General features: G+C 46.8%; 1 protein-coding gene across 8 annotated transcripts in view; it reads left to right on the top strand.

Moving 5' to 3' along the window:
* The window catches only part of LOC105467758 (lipopolysaccharide induced TNF factor), a 78,571-nt gene extending 62,809 nt beyond the window's left edge, over positions 1 to 15,762 (top strand). For all 8 annotated transcript variants that reach the window (XM_011717460.2, XM_011717459.2, XM_011717457.2 and 5 more), the window contains exons 2-4: positions 6,705 to 6,929; positions 10,042 to 10,198; positions 13,998 to 15,762. In XM_011717460.2, coding sequence (XP_011715762.1) covers positions 6,710 to 6,929; positions 10,042 to 10,198; positions 13,998 to 14,106 — 486 coding nt within the window. In that variant the 5' untranslated portion in view covers positions 6,705 to 6,709 and the 3' untranslated portion in view covers positions 14,107 to 15,762. The remainder of the gene's footprint in view (positions 1 to 6,704; positions 6,930 to 10,041; positions 10,199 to 13,997) is intronic.
* The last annotated feature ends 4,506 nt before the right edge of the window (positions 15,763 to 20,268 follow it).

Raw genomic sequence — 20,268 nt, 5'->3', positions numbered from 1 at the left:
TAAACGCACTTTCATGTATTAGGGAGGCAGAAAGAAAGGTGATCCCTCCAGAGTTCAAATGTGTCAGATGTGTTGCTTCCACTGAGGGTGTATTTTCCTTTCCTGATTTTTCTGTTTTTTAAAAATTTCTGGCCAGGCTCGGTGGCTCACACCTATAATCCCAGCACTCTGGGAGGCCAAGGCGGGCTGATCACCTGAGGTCGGGAGTTTGAGACTAACCTGGCCAACATGGTGAAACCCTGTCTCTACTAAAAAATACAAAAATTAGTCAGGTGTGTTGGCAAGCTAAAAAAAAAAAATTATTATTATAATTTTTTGTTTAGAGATATGGTCTCACTCTGTCACCCAGGCTGGAGTGCAGTGGTGTGATCACACCTCACCGTAACCTCGAACTCCCAGGCTCGAGCAATCCTGCCACCTCAGCTTCCTGAATAGCTGGGACTACAAGTTCGTGCAGTCATGTCTGGCTAATATATATTTTTTAATTTAAAAAATTTATTTGAAAGATTGTTTTTATATGTGATTTTGTGACTCTACTTTTTTTTTTCTTTTTGTTTTGAGACAGGGTCTCACTCTGTCACCCAGGCTGGAGAGCAGTGGCGTGATCATAGCTTATTGCAGTCTCAAACTCCTGGGCTCAAGTGATCCTTAGCCTCCGGAGTAGCCGGGGCCACAGGCGCCTGCCACCACGTCCGGCTGATTTTTGTATCATTTGTAGAGACACGGTCTGAATTTGCTTCCCAGGCTGGTCTCAAACTCTTGGGCTTAAGTGGTCTGCCCATCTCGGCCTCCCAAAGCGCTGGGATTACAGATGTGATCCACCATGCCTGGGCAAGAATCCCTTTCGTTGAACAAATTTTGGCTGAAAGGGACCCCAAGATATCCCAAGTGGCATATTTATAGATGTGAAAGTGATTCCACAGCTGGGCATGTCAGTTCCAAATTCTCCATGGATCAGGAATGCCTCCTTTTCCTTTTCTGTCACCACCGGTCACATTTGGCTAGTTAATTTCTGGGCTCCAGTGCAGCATGGAAACGCGGGGCCTTTTGTTTAAAAAGTGTTCAGAATTTCTTTTCTTTTTCTTTTTCTTTTTCTTTTTTTTTTTTTTGAGACGGAATGTCACTCAGTCGCCCAGACTGGAGTGCAGTGGCACGATCTCGGCTCACTGCAGCCTCCATCTCCCAGGTTCACAGTGTGGAGAGGCCGGGCACGGTGGCTCACGCCTGTAATCCCAGCACTTTGAGAGGCTGAGGCATGAGGATCGCTTGAGCCCAGGAGTTTGTGACCATCCTGGGCAGCACAGCATGACCCTGTCTCTAAGAAAAATTAAAAGGTTATAGCCAGGCATGATGACACACACCTGTAGTCCCAGCTACTCCAGAGGCTGAGACGGGAGGATTGTTTGAGTCTACGAGTTACAGGCTGTGGTGAGCTATGATTGTGCCACTGTACTCCAGCCTGGGCAACAGAGGGAGACCCTGTTTCTCTCTCTCTCTTTCTCTCTTAAAGACATTGTGGAGAGTATGTGTGTGAGTTTAGGGTGAGGGGGACTAATTGCTGTTGCTAAGAGTTTCATAGTTGGGGGGGTGAGAAGGAGGGGATGGGGGTTGATGAGGAGAGGGATGGTTGGTGGGAGGGCCTCTTATCCCAGGAGATAAGCCAAAATGAAACGAAAGCACAAAACAAGAAAAACAAAATGGGACTAACCGTGGTGGCATTTTCTGGCCTTGGGGCCTCAGAGAGGGAAGACTGTGGAATTTATTTAGAAAACTTCCAAACCAGCGGTTATGAGTCTTTTTTACTATTCTGGCCTGTTGTTCTTGTTCTTTTCAGAATTATAAGTGTGTTTGTGTGGCTGTTTGATCTCAAAGCAATGCTCAAAAGAGGCAGTGTCTCAAAGTCCCAGAAGATAAGATGTGACCACATGAAAGATGGTCTCAATAAAGGGGGAGAGGCAGTGGCCAAAGCCTTAATTTCCAGAATGAGAAACTGGGGTCCACCCATCCTTTAAGGGTCATCAAAGGAAAGCTCCCGTCTTCCCATCCCCCACACCTGTTTGTTGACTCTTTAAAAATGCCATTTCCTGACTTTGGGAGGAGAGGCCGTGGTTTTTGCAGGAATTGCGCTGCTGCCGAGTTCAGCCATTGCCTCTTGGAGGTTTAGGATGCCCCAGGCCTTGTTTTCCCTCAAAGCATTCCGTTGGCAATCACGATCGACCATGCTCCTTGAAGATTTCTGTACACACTGGCTTTTTCTCGTCTTGTAAGTTTTTATACGAGTCAGTTTTCATCATAAATCGTGGAGGTGGGTCTGGGGCTGTGATGGCGAGTCGTCGACGTTCATCCCGGATGTAGGTCAGTCCAGAGCCCCAGGGTGCCCTGTCGTTCCCTTTGCTGGAAGTTTCAACAAGGCCAGAAGCAGACATCAGGGGTTCCCGGGGGGCCTCTGGAAGGGAGGTCAGCTGACTTTAGGGGCAAGCTGGGACTTTTGCATTTCTATTCCTGTATGTCAGAGGAAACTAGCAACATGCCTCAAACCACTTTACACCGTCAGTCTCAGTGTTAAACCCGAGCCTGTTTTCACAAACGCCTCCTGTGATCTCATTACTCCCCCACTCTGCCCTCCTGCTTCTGTGGCTTTCTCTCCTTTGCTTCTTGCTCCTCTGAGAGACTGTCTGTCTCATCTGTCTTTTCTGGGGTTGGTCCTTTCCCCTTCTCTATAACCTTCTGTGACTCCCATGGCTCATAGCTTTGCTGTGTATTAGGAGCAGAAAGCAAGCTTCATTACGTCATTTAATATTTTTTAGTAGCTACATTTTTCTTTTTTTTTTTTTTTTGAGATGGAGTCTTGCTCTGTGGCCCGGGCTGGAGTGCAGTAGCACGATCTCGGCTCACTGCAAACTCTGGCTCCTGGGTTAACCGCTGGGATTATAGGTGTACGCCACCATACCTGGCTAATTTTTTGTTTTTAGTAGTGATGGGGTTTCACCATGTTGGCCAGGCTGGTCTCGAACTCCCAACCTCAAATGATCCACTCGTCTCAGCCTCCCAAAGTGCCAGGATTACAGGCATGAGCCACCGCGCCTGGCCACCACATTTTATTTATTTATTTATTTATTTATTTTTGAGACAGAGTCTAACTCTGTTGCCCAGGCTGGAGTGGAATGGTGTGATCTCAGCTCACTGCAACCTCCGTCTCCCAGGTTCAAGCGATTCTCGTGTCTCAGCCTCCTGAGTAACTGGGATTACAGGCGCCCAATACCACGCCTGGCTAATTTTTGTATTTTTAGTAGAGACGGGATTTCACCATGTTGTCTAGGCTGGTCTCAAACTCCTGACCTCAGGTGATCCGCCCGCCTCGGCCTTCTGAAGTGCTGGGATTACAGGCGTGAGCCACCGTGTCTGGCCTCTTTTTTTATTGATTGATTGACTGATTGAGACAGAGTCTTGCCCAGGCGCAGTCACGGGTCACTTGAACTCCTGGGCTTACGTGTTTCTCTCATCTCAGCCTCCCAAGTAGCTGGGACCACAGGGGTGCACCACCATGACTGGCTAATTTTTAATTTTTTTTTGTAGAGACAGTGTCTCCCCATGTTGCCCAGGTTGATGTAGAACTCCTGGGCTCAAGCCATCCTCCTGCCTCAGCCTCCCAAAGTGCTGGGATGACAGGTGTAAGCCACCATGCCCGGTCTAGTAGCCACATTTTGAAAGGTACAAAGAAACAGGTGAAATTAACAATACACTTAACTTCATATATCTAAGCTGTGGTCATTTTAATATATCAACATAAGAAATTATTAATGAGATATTTTACATTCGTTTTTTTCCTACTAAGTTTTGAAACCCAGGGTGTATTTTTACATTGACATTCGATCCCAAATTGAATGCTAAATTTTTATCAAAAAACATTTTGATCTATATTCAGTGGTTATCAAATTTACTATTGAAAAAGTAGATTCACATGCCCAAGTCGTCCCAGACTTCCATGAAAGCTTCCCAATAATTGAATTGTTAGTTTTTAAGTTTAAATTGCTTAAACTTAAATACAAGCAAAAATTCATTGGGAAGTAAAAAGATGAAAGAAAGCTAAAAAAAAAAAAAAAATTCAGTTCCTCACTCACACTAGCTCAATTCTTCTTTTCTTTTAGAGATAGAATGTCGCTCTATCCCCAGGCTAAAGTGCAGTGGCATGATCATGGCTCACTGTAGCCTCCACCTCCTAGGCTCAAGTGATCCTCCTACCTCAGCCTCCTGGGTAGCTGAGATCACAAGCGTGCACCACCATGCCTGGCTAATTTTTTTAATTTTTAAAATTTTGTAGAGACAGGGTCTCATTATGTTGTCTAGGCTGGTCTTGAACTCCTGGGCTCAAGTAATCCAGCTGCCTCCACCTCCCAAAGTGCTGGGATTACAGTCATAAGTCCCTGTGCCTGGCCACAAACCACATTTTAGGTACCCAACAGCCCTACGTGACTGGTGGCTGCTATATCGGGCAGCAGATACAGAGCATTTCAGTCATCACAGAAGGTTCTGTTGAACAGCACGCTCTGATGATAGAATGAAGTCTTGAACACATGTTCTCCAAGAGACCTTCAAAGTTTTCTCGAACGCAGCCCCAACCCATCTTTACTTACTGACTTTCTTTTTATCATGTTCACTCTCCGCGCCTCTATTCCACTTTGTTTTGTTTGTTTTTGAGACAGGGTCTCGCTCTGTTGCCCAGGCTGGAGTGCAGTGGCGTGATCATGGCTCACTGAGGCCTCAACCTCCCAGGATTAAGCAGTCCTCCTGCCTGAGCCTCCTAAGTAGCTGGGATTACACGTGTGTGCCACTACACCTGGCTAATTTTTTTATTCGTTGTAGAGACAGGGTCTCACTATGTTGCCCAGACTGGTCGTGAATTCCTGGGCTCAAGTGATCCTCCTGCCTCAACCTCCCAAAGTACTGGGATTACAGGCATGAGCCACTGCACCCAGCCCTTTTGTTTTGTTTTAGAGATGGGGGTCTCACCATGTTGCCCAGGCTAGTCTTGAGATCCTGCCTGGGCTCAGGCTATCCTGCCACCTCGATCCCACAAAGTGCTGGGATTACAGGTGTGAGCCACCACACCTGGTCTCTGTTTCCACTTTGAGGTGAATACCCTTTCTTCGGTTCCTCCAGAGAAGTCTCCTCCTTGGGGCTTGGTTTAGAGGCAGGGCTTCCGAGAAGGACTCCACCCTTCTCCCTGCAGTGGGATTAATTGCTGCCTTGGCTTCCCACGAGTTCTAGAAAATGAGGCAGACAGTGTAGGGAGAGGGGAGAGGTGGCAGGCCTGTCCGAGCCCTGTGCTGTGTGGCTCGCTGCCCTGGAGCCTCGTTTCCCATTTCTCCCGAGACAGATTTGAATGGCTCTTCTAAGGCAGCCTGAACCCTGCCCAGTTAGAAAAACAGTCACACAAAGAACAGCACTGTGTCTGCCTCCAGCTGCCCCATGGCTGCTGGAGCACGGAACGTCAGACAGGAGCACACTCTGGGTGCAGGGTGTAATTCTAGGCGAGCAGCAGCTCTGCCAGGGCTGGAGGGAAATCCTTTTTTTGCCCTCACAAAAGAAAATGTGTGCCTGGCTGCTCTGGTGCTCATTTTTCAAAATGGGAACTGCAGTCTATGTGTATTTCCTTCTTAAAAAGCTATAACACACAGGCTGGGCAGAGTGGCTCACACCTTTAATCCCAACACATTGGGAGGCCAAGGCAGAAGGATCACTTGCGCCCAGGAGTTCAAGACCAGCCTAGACATTAAAGTGAGCCTCCCGTCTCTACAAAAAATAAAGACATTAGCTGAGCGCAGGGACGCATGCCTGTAGTCCCTGGGAGGCTGAGGCAGGAAGATCACCTGAGCCTGGGTGGTGGAGGCTGCAGTGAGCTGAGATCGCACCACTGCACTCTAGCCTGAGTGAGATCTTGTCTCAAAAAAAAAAAAAAAACAAAAAAAACTATAACACACATACTAAAAAGTATATACATTTTAATTGTACAACTCAGCTTTTTACAGACTGAACATATCTCTGTAACTAGCCCCCAGGTGAAGAACGAGAACAGGACCCGCCCCCTGCAAAGGTCCCCTCGTGCCCCTTTTCAGATTCTTCTTCCTCTCCCAAGAGTACAAGAGTAACCGCCCCATGAATTCATCTTGCCTATTTCTGACCTTTATTTAAATAGTATCATACAGTGTTCATTTTGTGGCATCTGGCCCCTTTGCTATTTGCGATGCGATAGTTTGTGGTTGGTTTTTGAATGCCTTTATCCTTTCCGTTACCTGAAACAGTTAGTGAAAACCACAGTGGTTTAAAAACCAAAAAAAAAAAAAAAAAAAAAAAGAAGAAGAAACATCAGCTATGGAAGATAGGTCATTGTCCGGTAATGGTTTAAGATATGGAGAAGAAGTAACTCGTATTTGGTTGATGTTTCCACTTGGGATTTTCCAGGTTTTGGTGATTTTTGGTAGAAATTATTTACTTTTTGATTTTTATTTAGGGAATCCATTAAGATAATAATTCTGGGGTCTTGAAGGGACATTAACCCTCTTCCTGGGTTTTGGACAAAGCTGGATTGAAGTCATTTTCTCAGAATTTTTGTTTGCCAGAAAGAAAATTGAAGACTTGGGTGAAAAAGAGAGAGGGAGAGATCAATTGAATTTCTTATCTGTTATGTTCTGTTTCTGTTTTAGGTAAAATGTCGGTTCCAGGACCTTACCAGGCGGCCACTGGGCCTTCCTCAGCACCATCTGCACCTCCATCCTATGAAGAGACAGTGGCTGTTAACAGTTATTACCCCACGCCTCCAGCTCCCATGCCTGGGCCAACTACGGGGCTTGTGACAGGGCCTGATGGGAAGGGCATGAATCCTCCTTCGTATTTTACCCAGGCAGCGCCCATCCCCAATAACAATCCAAGTACGTGTGGCCTCCTAGGCCTCCCTTACCATTCCTTGGCCCTCCACCCTGGGAGTCAGGAGAGTGGGAATCAGGAGAGTGACCGAAGTGACTCTGCCAGAGTCTAAGTGAAGTGCCAGTATGTTCCAGTTTTACCCCCTTACCTTGAAATTCCACACACAGTGTGTTTTTTTTTTTTTTTTTTTTTGAGACAGAGTCTTGCTCTGTCGCCCAGGCTGGAGTGCAGTGGCGCAATCTCCGCTCATTGCAAGCTCTGCCACCTCCCGGGTTCACGCCGTTCTCCTGCCTCAGCCTCCCTAGAAGCTGGGACTACAGGCACCCGCCATCACGCCCGGCTAATTTTTTTGTATTTTTAGTAGAGACGGGGTTTCACCGTGTTCGCCAGGATGGTCTCAATTTCCTGACCTTGTGATCCGCCAGCCTCGGCCTCCCAAAGTGCTGGGATTACAGGCAGGAGCCACCGCGCCCGGCCACACACAGTCTTTTAGATTCCATGTTGGTGAGGCTCATGGCTTTTCTATAATGAAGTATGGTTTAGGATCTTCCCATGACCATCATATACGAATCATTTGGCACGTCTCACGGAGGCACAACCAACTTTCTTCTGAGAATGGGAGTTTGTGTCTTAAGGGCCCCCACCCTTCCTCCTAAGGTCTGATGCAGAACTTCTGCCCTGAGGCCAGGGCTGAGGTAGGAACAGGGAGAAGAAACTGTCCTGAGCAGTGTGTGATTGTGTTTTCATACCAGCTCACCCTCAATGCAAGTTGCTCTTCTGCTTTTGAGCAACCAGATGGTCCCTGTCCTTGGGTGCTTCCTTCCGCCCAAATGTGCCCTGGTATATCACTGCTTCAGTATCACAGGCAGTTCTGGAAGAAATCTTTAGCTCAGAGAGGGGACCCGTGAATCAGACCACCTGGGTTCACATAACCGCCTTGTGCCTCAGCTTCCCCATTTGTAAAACAGGTTTCATCCAGTACCTGTTTACAAATATCAGTGGGTTGTTAACATGAAAGGAAGTTCTGTGTGCCAAATACAGAGTACTCATTCGATAAAAGTGAATTCTTATTGTTGTGTTCAAGTTATTTTGACCACTTGAGCTGGATTCTTAGACCATCCTGTGATCCATAGTTTCTTCTTCTTTTTTTTTTTTTTTTTTTTTTTTTTTGAGACAGGGTCTTACCATGTTGCCCAGGCTGGAGTGCAGTGGTGCAGTCATGGCTCGCTATAACCTGGGCCTCCTGGGCTCAAGTGATCCCTCCCACCTCAGTCTCTGGAATAGCTGAGACTACAGGCATACACCACCACACCTGACTAGTTTTTAAATTTTTGTAGAAACGGGATCTCACTGTGTTACCAGGCTGATCTTTAACTCCTGAGCTTAAACGATCTTCCCACCTCCCTTGGCCTCCCAAAGTGTTAGAATTATCAGCATGAGCCACAGAGCCTGGCCCAAATAACTTATTTTTGAACCCCAAAAACACTTAATAGAATGTATGAACTGGGTGTGGTGGCTTGTGCCTGTAATCCTAGCTATGGAGGCAGGAGGATCACCTGAGGCCAGGAGTTCCAGATCAGCCTGAGTGACATAGTGAGACATCATCTCTATGAAAATAAAATTAGCTGAGTGTGATGGTTTGCACCTGTAGTCCCAGCTACTTGGGAGGCAGAGGAGGGAGGATTGCTTGAGCCCAGGAGGATGATGTTCCAGTGAGCTATGATTATACCCCTGCACTCCAGCCTGGGCAACAGAACAAGACTCTGGCCCCTCCTCAAAAAAAAATTTCGCATAAGTGCTCAAGTATGATTCGATACTACTTTTCCGGAAGCAGGGTCTTATCTGTGAGTATTACTAAGTTCACTTAACTCTAGGTAGTAATATTCTCCTAATCCATTTGTTACATAAATGGCATTCTAACAATGTAAAAAGGAACAGAAGGAAGTTGCTTTGACAAAAATATGAGCTTAACAACTGAAGTGCTTAATGATTGTCATCACCCTGGATTCTCTTTTTTCTTTTGAGGTAGAGTTTGTTCTGTTGCCCAAGCTGGAGTGCAGTGGCGTGATCTCAGCTCACTGCAACCTCTGTCTCCCGGGTTCAAATGATTCTCCTGCCTCAGCCTCCCAAGTAGCTGGGACTACAGGCGCGTGCCACCATGCCTGGCTAATTTTTGTCTTTTGAAACAGGGTTTCACCATGTTGGCCAGGCTGGTCTCCTGACCTCTGGTGATTCACCCGCCTCGGCCTCCCAAAGCCAAGGGATTTGCTGGGATTACAGGTGTGAGCCACCGCACCCAGCATGGATTCTCTTCTGATTCTTGTGAATGTTCAAACATGGTTTCACATAGCTTTTTCTTCCGAGCATTATTTCATATTTTCATTTCTTGTATCAACACAGTTCACGAGCTTATTGTCTTACAGAGCTGACCTGCATTTCCTGGCTTGGTAAACTCTACCCTTATCATTGGGTGTCAGAGTTTATCAAAGGGTCTGTGTAAAAAGAGTGGATTGTTTATCAAGGGCTGCTAGGCACAGTGTGAGGCTGGTTAAGATTTATTTGTTTATTTTTGAGACTGAATCTCACTTTGTTGCCCAGACTGGAGTGCAGTGGCGCAGTCATGATTGACTGCAGCCTCAATGTCTCAGACTCAAGTGATCCCCTTGACTCACCTCAGCCTCCTGAGTAGCTGGGACTACAGGCATGCACCACCACGCCGGGCTAATTTTTATAGTTTTTTGTAGAGATGAGGTCTTGTCATGTTGCCTAGGCTGATCTCGAACTCCTAGGCTCAAGCAATCCTCCCACCTCGGCCTCCCAAAGTGTTGGGATTATAGACATGAGCCACTGCGCCCGTTCCTCCTGTTTTTTGAGGCTGAATCATATTCTGGTGGATGGAGAAACCTCGCTGTGTTAATTCATTGGTCCATCAATGGACACTTGTGTTCCTTCCCCTTTTGGCTCTCATAGGTAGCCAAATGACGAACGCATGCTATGAACACGGATGTACAATTATAGTATTTGCTGGCATCCCTGCGTTCCTCTCTTTGTCCTGTTGTGAATGCTATTGGCCTTGTTTCCTGAGCAGCCTGTGTTTGTCCCTCTCCCTTTCATCAGTTACCGTGCAGACGGTCTATGTGCAGCACCCCATCTCCTTTCTGGACCGCCCTGTTCAAATGTGTTGTCCCTCCTGCAACAAGATGATCGTGAGTCAGCTGTCCTATAATGCCGGTGCCCTGACCTGGCTGTCCTGCGGGAGCCTGTGCCTGCTGGGGTGAGTCTGCCTCCCACTTGGCCCCAAGCCCTCCTGCCCTTCTCTCCGGGTGCTGGCGGCGGGGTGGGTTCTCAACCGCACCATGCTTGGCATTCAGGCCAGACATTTGTGTTGGTTTTTTTTGAGATGGAGTCTCACTCTGTCACCCAGGCTGGAGTACAGTGGGGCATTCTCGGCTCCCTGCAACCCCCACTGCTCAGGTTCAAACGATTCTCCTGCCTCAGCCTCCTGCGTAGCTGGGATTATAGGGGTACACAACCACGCCCAGCTTATTTTTAATAGAGTCGGGGTTTCACCATCTTGGCCAGGCTGGCCTCAAACTCCTGACCTTAGGTGATCTGCACGCCTCGGCCTCCCAAAGTGCTGGGATTACAGGTGTGAGCCACTGTGCCTGGCCTAACAGAGTTCTTTCTTTTTTTGTGACGGATTCTCACTCTGTTGCCCAGGCTGGAGTGCAGTGGCGTGATCCCGGCTCACTGTAACCTCTGCTCCCCGGGTTCAAGCGATTGTCCTGCCTCAGCCTCCCTAGTAGCTGGGATTACAAGTGTGCACCGCCACGCCCGGCTAATATTTTGTATTTTTAGTAGAGATAGGGTCTCACCATGTTGGCCAGGCTGGTCTCGAACTCCTGACCTCAGGTGATCTGCCCGCCTCAGCCTGCCAAAGTGCTGGGATTACAGGCATGGGTCACCATGCCTGGCCCAAGACATTTCTTGATTGTAGGGGGTGTCCTGTGCATTGTAGGATATTGAATAGCATCCCTGGCCCCCACTCGCTTGATGCCAGGAGCACTACGCTCCCCACTTCTGACCAAAAATACCCCCTGGGAGGCCAAGTCATCCCTACTGCTCTATCAGTCCCCAGAAATTGGTCTTCCGTCTTTTCTTCTTGCTTATCTGCGCGTGGGGACAAGCTTCACAGCTGCTTCCAGCTGTGTGTAGGGCAATACCCTCAGGGGTTCCTTTTCTTCTAGAATTTCATGACCTAAATAATAATGTTTGCTGGAGCCCGAGGGAAGCTTTAAACAATCTGTACATTAAAATTCTTCATAGGAATCGCTTCAAAACTTCTTATCCTTTTATGACCCAAAGTATTTTTCCCGTTGCCCATGCATGGGAATTATGTAAATATTTATGTCTGCACCCAGGGTATTATGTTTAAAGAGATAATAGTTTCTGTTCTGGGAGAAAAATCTGAGGAAACACAATCAATTTTTTGTTTCCCACCAAGCAGGTAAAAGTAGCTTCCTTATTCCTGGCCACGTGAGCCACTCAGAAAACCCCAAGGGGCTCCATTCTTTTCCTTGAAGGAACCGATGTTTGTGAGTTTCAGGAGCCTCATGCAACCAACACATTCCTCCACATTGTCCTTTGGTGACTTGAGGTTGAAAAGGAACAATATTTCTCTTCCTAACTTCAGTAAGAGGCTCAGAGTCCCGGAGAGTGTAGTTAACTTCCTCGAGGTCATGTGTTAAATAAGGAAGGAAGGAGACAAAACAGCTTTCTGGGCACCTGATTCCCCTTCTTGCCCACAGGACTCTGCTGTTGTTTTCATTCCATGGGCAGAAAATGCTTAAAAAAAAAAAAAAAAAAAAAAAAGAGTCCATTGCCTCTGGATATTTGTATTAAAACAAATTTTTATCTTTGAAATCAGGGAAAGGACAGAATAGAAACTTCCTTGTTTTGTTTTGTGTGAGACTGAGTCTTGCTGTGTTGCCCAGGCAGGAGTGCAGTGGTACGATCGTAGCTCTCTGCAGCTTTGACCTCCTGGGCTCATGCAATCCTCCCACTTCAGCCTCCTGAGTATCTGGGACCACAGGTGTGTGCCACCATACCCAGCTAGTTAAAAATTTTTTGTGTGTGTGTGTGTGTGTGGAAGCGGGGGTTTTACTGTGCTGCCCAGGCTGGTCTTAAACTCCTGGACCCAAGCAATCCTCCCGCCTTGACCTCCCAAAGTGCTGGAATTATAGAGGAATAGAAACTTACACTGAGTATTGGCCTCTGCCAATCTGGCTTTACAAATTGAGGCAGCCTTTGTTTCCCTCCCTTTGTTCCTTCCTTAAACATGGTAGAGTGGGTTCAAATCCTGCCTCTCACTAGCTGTGTGGCCATGGGCAAATGACTTTACCTCTCTGTGCTTCGGTTCCTCATCTATAGACGGGGGGGCGGGGCAATAAGGCCCACCTCAGGGGCTGCCGAGGATAAAATATATGTGTGTGCTGCCTGGAGCCGTGCCTGCACCTGTAAGCCATAGGTTAGGACTCCTGCTGAACGGACTGACTGCTCTTATTTGAGCTCTGGAAAGCTTAGGCAATAGGAGGAAATTTCTTTCATGAGATAATTTCCTCATCAGAATGTTTCCAAATTTTGCCTTATGTAAACCAGCGTCTTCCCGTAAAAGGCTGAGTTTTAACCACGTTTTTGACAAACATTGGTTGTCAGGCTGTCTGACGTTCCTTCCTGTGTGTGCCAATGGTGGATTATGTAGGTTAAGAGTTGTTATTTGGAGAATTCTACTTGGTTGCTGTAAGAAGCAGCCTGTGTATATGGGAAAGAGATCAGTAAGACAGGGGTTGGCAAAACGGCCCTGGAGCCAGGCGCCTGTTTGCAGTTTCACAGGAACATAGCCACGCCTATTGGTTTTTGGATTCTCTGTGGCTGTCTTCTCGTTGCAAGGGCAGAGTTGAGTAGTGGCAACAGAGACTCCATGGCTCGTCAGGATGAAAGTATCTGGCCGGGTGTGTGGTGGCTTCCACTTGTAATCTCAGCACTTTGGGAGGCGGAGGTGGAAGGATCACTTGAGGCCAGCAGTTCAAGACTAGCCTGCGCAACATAGCAAGACCCCATCTGTACAAAAACAAACAAAGAACAGCAACAAAAAGACTAAAAGATCTACTATCTGGCCCTTTGCAAAAAAAAGTTCACCAAGCCCATCTAAGACTTTGAAAGATTCCCAAATGACTCAAGATTTGAAAATCATGCTCAAAGGGGGTCTGTCCTTAGGAGGAACCTTGGCGTTGGCTGGCATGTTAATTTCCTAGGGGTGCCATCACGAATTACAACACACCTAGTGTTTAAAACAACAGATATTGACTCTCACAATTCTAGGGGCCAGAAGTGCAAAATCAAAATGTCAGCAGGAGCCGGGTGTGGTGGCTCTCGCCTGTAATCCCAGCACTTGGGGAGGCCAAGGCAGGTGGATCACTTGAGGTCAGGAGTTTGAGACCAGCCTGGCCAACATGGTGAAACCTCATCTCTCCTAAAAATACATAACTTAGCTGGGCGTGGTGGCATGCACCTGCAGTCCCAGCTACTCAGGAGGCTGAGGCGAGGAGAATTGCTTGAACCCAGGAGGAGGGAGAATTGCTTGAACCCTGGGCAACAGAGCAAGACTCCGTCTCAAAACAAACAAATAAACAAACAAACCAAAAAAAAAAACCCCAAAATGTCAGCAGGGCCACGCTCCCTCCTAAGGCTTCAGGGCAGAATGTTTTTTTGCCTCCTCCAGCTTCTGGTAGCTCCAGGTGTTCCTTGGCTTATGGCCTCATCGTTCCAGCCTCTGCCTCTGTCTTCACATGCCCTTCTGCCCTCTCTGAATCTCTGTGTGTCCTCTCCTCTTCTTCTAAGGTCATTGGGTTTTGGGGGTCCACCTGGATAATCCAAGACGATCCCATCTCAAAATTCCTAATTATACTGGCAAAGACCCTTTTTACAAAGAAGGACATGAACATGTTTTTGGCAGCCAGTGTCCATCCTATTGTGGTCAGTAACGTGCTCCATGTGTCTCTCTCCCCTCCCAGGTGCGTAGCGGGCTGCTGCTTCATCCCCTTCTGCGTGGACGCCCTGCAGGACGTGGACCATTACTGTCCCAACTGCAGAGCTCTCCTGGGCACCTACAAGCGTTTGTAGGACTCAGCCAGACGTGGAGGGAGCCGGGTGCCGCAGGAAGTCCTTTCCACCTCTCATCAAGCTTCACACCTGGTGGAGGTTCTGCCCTGGTGGTCTCACCTCTCCAGGGGGCCCACCTTCATGTCTTCTTCTGGGGGGAAATGTCGCAAAACTAACAAACCTCCAAACCCCAAAAATTGCTGCTTGGAGTCGTGCATAGGACTTGCAAAGACATTCCCCTTGAGTGTCAGTTCAACGGTTTCCTGCCTCCCTGTGACCCTGAGTCCTCCCATCTAACTGTGATCATTGCCCTCTCCGAGTATCTTCCAGTGATCTGCCATCAGTGGCTCTTTTTTCCTGCCTCCGTGGGCCTTTCTGGTGGCAGTCTCAAACTGAGAAGCCACAGTTGCCTTATTTTTGAGGCTGTTCTGCTCAGAGCTCAGCTGAACCAGCCTTTAGTGCCTACCATTATCTTATCCATCTGTTCCCATCCCTGATGATAAAGATCTTGCCTTATAGACTTTACAGGCTTGGCTTTTAGAATCTGTAACTTCAGACTTCATTAGCACACAGATTCACTTTAATTTCCTAATTTTTTTTTTTTTTAAGTAAAAAGAGGGGCTATTAACACGCAGTACAGACATATCCATGAGGTCATAAATGCATCCTAGAATACCAGGGCTGGATTTTATCACTGCCCTGTGTCCCCTTGTTTCTCTGTGCCAGATCATCAGTGCCCCTTTCCATACAGGGATTTTTTTCTCATAGGGTAATTATATGAACAGTTTTTATGACCTCCTTTTGGTCTGAAATGCTTTTGAACAGAATTTCTTTCTTTTAAAAAAAAAACAAAACAAAACAGAGACGGGGTCTTACTGTGTTGCCCAGGCTGGTCTCAAACTCCTGGGCTCAAGAGATCCTTCTGCTTTGGCCTCCCGAAGTGCTGGGATTGCAGGCATGAGCTACCGTGTGGGGCCTGAACATAATTTCAAGAGGAGGATTTATAAAACCATTTTCTCTAATCATATGATCGGTGTCATTTTCCCATTTGCCAGTGTAGTCTCACTTAAAAAAAGAAAAGGAAAAGAAATGGATAATTTCATCCGCTGCCTTTACTTGGGGTTCATGTGGTTCTTAAACACCTTCATCATGGAACTCCCAAAGTGGGGTCCCTTTTGGGTTCCTGGTGGTGGGTTTCGGAAGATAAGGGAAAGCACATTTTGAGCATGTCTGGGTACCATGGTGCGGAACACTTGGGAACCAGACCTGTTTCAGAGGAATCTGAAGTCTGATTTTAGTTTTCAGAGACATGGCTTGTTGTAAAACATCAGAAGACATGATTTCCAGGACTCAAGCAGCAAGCCAGGATTCTAGGTTGGCTGCTGTGTCATCTTTGAAGTCAAGACAAAGCTGGGCTCGACCTTCAAGAGTCCTCGATTTGACAATAATTCAGCTTAGGGAACTCATGTGAATACTACTATGTAAAAATAAAACCTAGACCTTGAGCGAACATCTGTATATTGGTTGAAAATGATAGTGGTAACCATGGATCCCCCTTACTTCATTTGACGTTTGGAAAATTCCAGTAATTATCATTTTTGCAATGAATACGGATACCACATAGTACTTTGGTGTTACCTGCTTTTGAAAAATAAAGTCTTTGGTTCACCCGGTGAACTATTTATGAGTTCTTTTGGTGTGAAGAAAGGGCTCATGTTGCGTTTCCAGCCATTGCTACAAAGAACCTTTATTTGCTCAGTAACGGTAGAAAATCCTTCCCGATTAAAAACATCAGACTTGCTGAATATCCTGCAATGTCTAGATGAGCGATGTTGATTTGGGTGGATTTGCTAACGAGTCAGATTTGAACATGAGGCTTTTGGAACCCAATAGGCGTCGTTGATGGCGGCAAGCCATAGCTTTCAAGTTTTAATAAAATGCACAGAAGAGAGCTGTCCTCATTCATTCTCTGAACAAAACATGCTTTGTGAGATGCTAAAAGGAGGGTATTGTAACATGTCAGGAGTATGGATGCCGCCTTCCCCCCTCCTTTGCTACCTGATGATACAGCTTCATTTTGCTAGATGCAAGGAAATAATGTCATCTTGGTGTGGCTTACATTGTCATTTAAACCCTAAATTACAGTCTTGAAAAATTGCTGCTTTCCAGATCTTGATTGTGTAGTTTTGGGGCCATGCATATTTAGCAGTTTGGCTCAGATGGTGGCATATACATGATCTCAAGCTATTATTAATTACACATGCAAAGTCTTCAAAACAAGAGCCCTATTTCAGGATCAGTAAAAACATGTATTACGCGAAACTTTCATGTCAGATGCCTGGAGTACGAAGCGTTCATTGGATATTCCATTTTACTGTTCAAAGTATGGACTTACATATCAAATTAAAAGGCTCTTTTGTTCTGCCGCTGTTTGATGGGGACTTGAGAGTCTCTTGCAAACACTGGTTCACATTCAATTAATGAAAGGGCTTTATACCTGCCTGCTTGGACCGCAAAGAGGAATTTTACCAATCTGAAACCAAAAGTGGCTATTTATCTTATATTCTGTTATGTCCATCTAGGCGAGGTGGCCTTCTAAGAAGTGTTGGTTTGTGTCTTAATGAAATTATTCAGCTACTGCATCTCTTGAAGCCAGACTTAAGCATATGATGGATTCCTTGCTGACCACAGCGTTACCCGTGAAGATTTTTTCTCTGGGACAACTGGCTTCCCAGTTGCTAACGAGAACACTTCTGTTGGATACTGAACTATTTATAAACAGGGCTTCATATACTCACACCATTTGGCCTCAGTTTTCTCTCCAGTGAGAGTCTGACGTGTTTGGGATGTTAAAAATCCTTCTCTGACTTTCTGGGCTCAGGATTTCTGTTAGGAGTAAATCTAGACGTTGGAATTTTACTTGCAGAATTCTGATTTGCCTTTTGGTTCGTCGGTCCTCTCCTTCCTGTATGACTGAAATGTTTACAATGAGTCACCTGTATTTTGCAGGCACATGAGTGAATTGGAAGTAGATCTACCAGGGGCCATGAAAGAGACGTTAAGAGTAGTTTCGCTTTTTATTTTTTTGAGAGGGAGTCTTGCTCTGTCACTCAGACTAGAGTGCAATGGCATGATCTCAGCTCACTGCAGCCTCCACTTCCCGGGTTCAAGCGATTCTCCTGCCTCTGCCTCCCGAGTAGCTGGGATTACAGGAACCTGCCACCGTGCCCAGCTACTTTTTGTATATTTAGTGGAGATGGGGCTTCACCATGTTAACCAGGCTTGTCTTGAACTCCTGACCTGCCCACTTCAGCCTCCCAAAGTGCTGGGATTACTACAGGAATGAGCCACCGCGCCTGGCATTTTTTTTTTAATCGAAATTTTAAATAAGATTCTGGAGCTCAGATTAAAATGAAAAAATAAATGAATAGCTCACCACCAAGTATAGAGTCTAGTGCACGTAACCATGTACTAACCACCTTGTAACTGCTCTCTGCAGTATTAAAAAGATGTTCTCTCAATTAATTACCTTTTCTCCTTCTCTTTCCCTTTCTGTTCCTTCTTTTTCTTTTCTTTTTTTCTTTTGAGATGGAGCCTCACTCTTTTGCCCAGGCTGGAGTGCAATGGCATAATCTCGGCTCACTGCAACCTCCACCTCCAGGGCTTAAGTGATTCTCATGCCTCAGCCTCCTGAGTAGCTTGGACTACAGGTGCGCTCCCTCCTGCCTCGCTAATTTTTGTATTTTTAGTAGAGACGGGGTTTCGTCATGTTGGCCAGGCTGGTCTCAAACTCCTGACCTCAAGTGATGTGCCTGCCTCGGCTTCCCAAAGTGCTAGGATTACAGAAGTGAGCCACCATGCCTGGCCTCAGCATTTAAGTATTCTTAAAGCTCTTAGTACTGCAGTGCCTCTTAAGTGATCTTGGCCTGTTTCCCAAATGTGCAAAATCAATTTAATGGGTTCGTCAAAAGTCACAGTGCATTACTCATAATAGGTCTGAGTATTATCTGTAAAACTTTTGGATATATAGGTGTGTGTGTTTGGGGGAGGGGTCACGGTGTAAAGTAAGTGTGAAGGGTAACATCTGGAAGCCTCTGGTTGGTGTCTGTGGATTTCACGTTGTTTATTATTGATTAACTCCTGCTCTGTCGCAGGCATTGGGGTGGAAAGCGCGACCCTGCCTAGGAAGAGTGAACAGTGGGCTTAGCGCTGCCCCGCCAACATTTCTTCCTCTTTCCTCTTCCCTCCTTCCTTCTTTCTGTCTAAAATTCACCTAGTGTTAAAGTACGTAATCAGGTGGCTTTTAGTGCATTCACAGTACTGTGTAACCATCACTTCTACCTAGTTCCAAAACATTTTCATCAGCCCAAAATAATGCCCCAAACCCATTAACAGTCACTCCCCATTCCCTCCTCCCCACAACCCCTGGCACCCATCAGTCTGCATTCTGTCTGGATTTACCTATAGTGGGTATACTATATCAATGGAATCGTAGAATACGTGATCTTTGCATCTGCCATCTTTTGCTGAACATCATGTTTTCAAGGTTCATCCACATGGTGACGTGGACCAGCGGTTCATTCCTTCTTGTGGATGAATATACTCCATTGTGTGGATAGACCACAATTGGTTAATCCACTCATCCTTCGATGAACGTCTGTGTTACTTCTACCTTTTGGCTATTGTGAATAATGCCGCTGAGAACATTTGTTTACAGGCATATGTTTACAGACATGTTTTCAGTTCCTTTGGGTGTATACCTAGGAATGCAATTGCTGGGTTATAGGGTAATTCTACCTGTATGGTTCATTGATTAATTGATTAAGACCAAGTCTCACTCTGTCACCCAGGCTGGAGCACAGTGGCGTGATCTCAGCTCCCTGCAACCTCCACCTCCCGGGTTCAAGCAATCCTCCTGCCTCAGCCTCCCAAGTAGCTGGGACTACAAGTGCATGTCACCATGCCTGGCTTATTTTTTGTGGAGACGGTGTCTCACTATGTTGCCCAGGCTGGTCTCGAAGTCCTGGGTTCAAGCCATCTACTTGCCTCAGCCTCCTGAGTAGCTGGGATTACAAGCACACGCCACTACACTCAGCTAATTTTAAAATTTTTTGTAGAGTTGGGGTCTTCTGTATTGCCCAGACTGGTCTCAAACTCCTGGGCTTAAGTGATCCTCCTGCCTTGGCCTCCCAAAGTGCTGGGATTACAGGCATGAGCCACCGTGCTTGGCCTTCCTGTTTTCACTGAAGGTCTTTCTTTGTGCTTGCATTGGTTTGCCTTTCCCTGCATTAGCTGTTTGTCTAACTAAATGGCCTCCTGATTTTATGTTCTGCCTGATTTCTGTCTTAAAGTCTGTTTTTTTTTTTTTTTTTGAGACGGAGTCTTGCTCTGTCGCCCAGGCTGGAGTGCAGTGGTCGGATCTCAGCTCACTGCAAGCTCCGCCTCCCGGTTTTACGCCATTCTCCTGCCTCAGCCTCCCGAGTTGCTGGGACTACAGGCGCCCGCCACCTCGCCTGGCTAGTTTTTTGTATTTTTTTTTAGTAGAGACGGGGTTTTACCGTGTTAGCCAGGATGGTCTCGATCTCCTGACCTCGTGATCCACCTGTCTCGGCCTCCCAAAGTGCTGGGATTACAGGCTTGAGCCACCGCGCCCGGCCTAAAAGTCTTAAATCAATTCAGGCCTTTATCAGTGACCAGATAGTGTCCACATGTGTATATATGAGGGGTGGTGGTCTGGGTGTTTCTATAGGGGTGTGTGTGTGTGTGTGTGTGTGTGTGTTGGGGGCTGTGTGTGTGGGGGATATGTAGGAGTGTGTCTGTGTATATGTGGGTGTGTCTGTGGGTGTTTGTTGGAGGGTCTAGGTGTCTGTCATGTGTGTGAGCTGGGCTCCGGGTGTCTCCGTAGCTGTCTGTGAGTGTCTGGCCCCGTGTGTATGTGCATCCACATGTGCATGTGTCTCTGGGTGTGTGGAGCGTAAGGGGAAGGGGCTGAGCTGCCTGGAGCTGCGCTGGCCTGGAAGCCTTCAGTACTCCAGGAGCCCTGCAAGGACTTTCAGGCCAACCACCCCCAGGGGGGAAGATAAATGACTGTTGCCTCGCTGATCTCAGGGACTAAAGGGTAGGAACGATTGTTCCTTCTGTTGTTATACAGTGTTGGGGACCATGCCTGGCCTCCTGACCTTG

Source organism: Macaca nemestrina, chromosome 18, assembly GCF_043159975.1.
Source record: "Macaca nemestrina isolate mMacNem1 chromosome 18, mMacNem.hap1, whole genome shotgun sequence".
In the NCBI taxonomy this organism is placed as follows: domain Eukaryota; kingdom Metazoa; phylum Chordata; class Mammalia; order Primates; family Cercopithecidae; genus Macaca; species Macaca nemestrina.
Note: the sequence above shows the minus strand (reverse complement) of the source record. Positions and strands in the feature narration are given on the sequence as shown.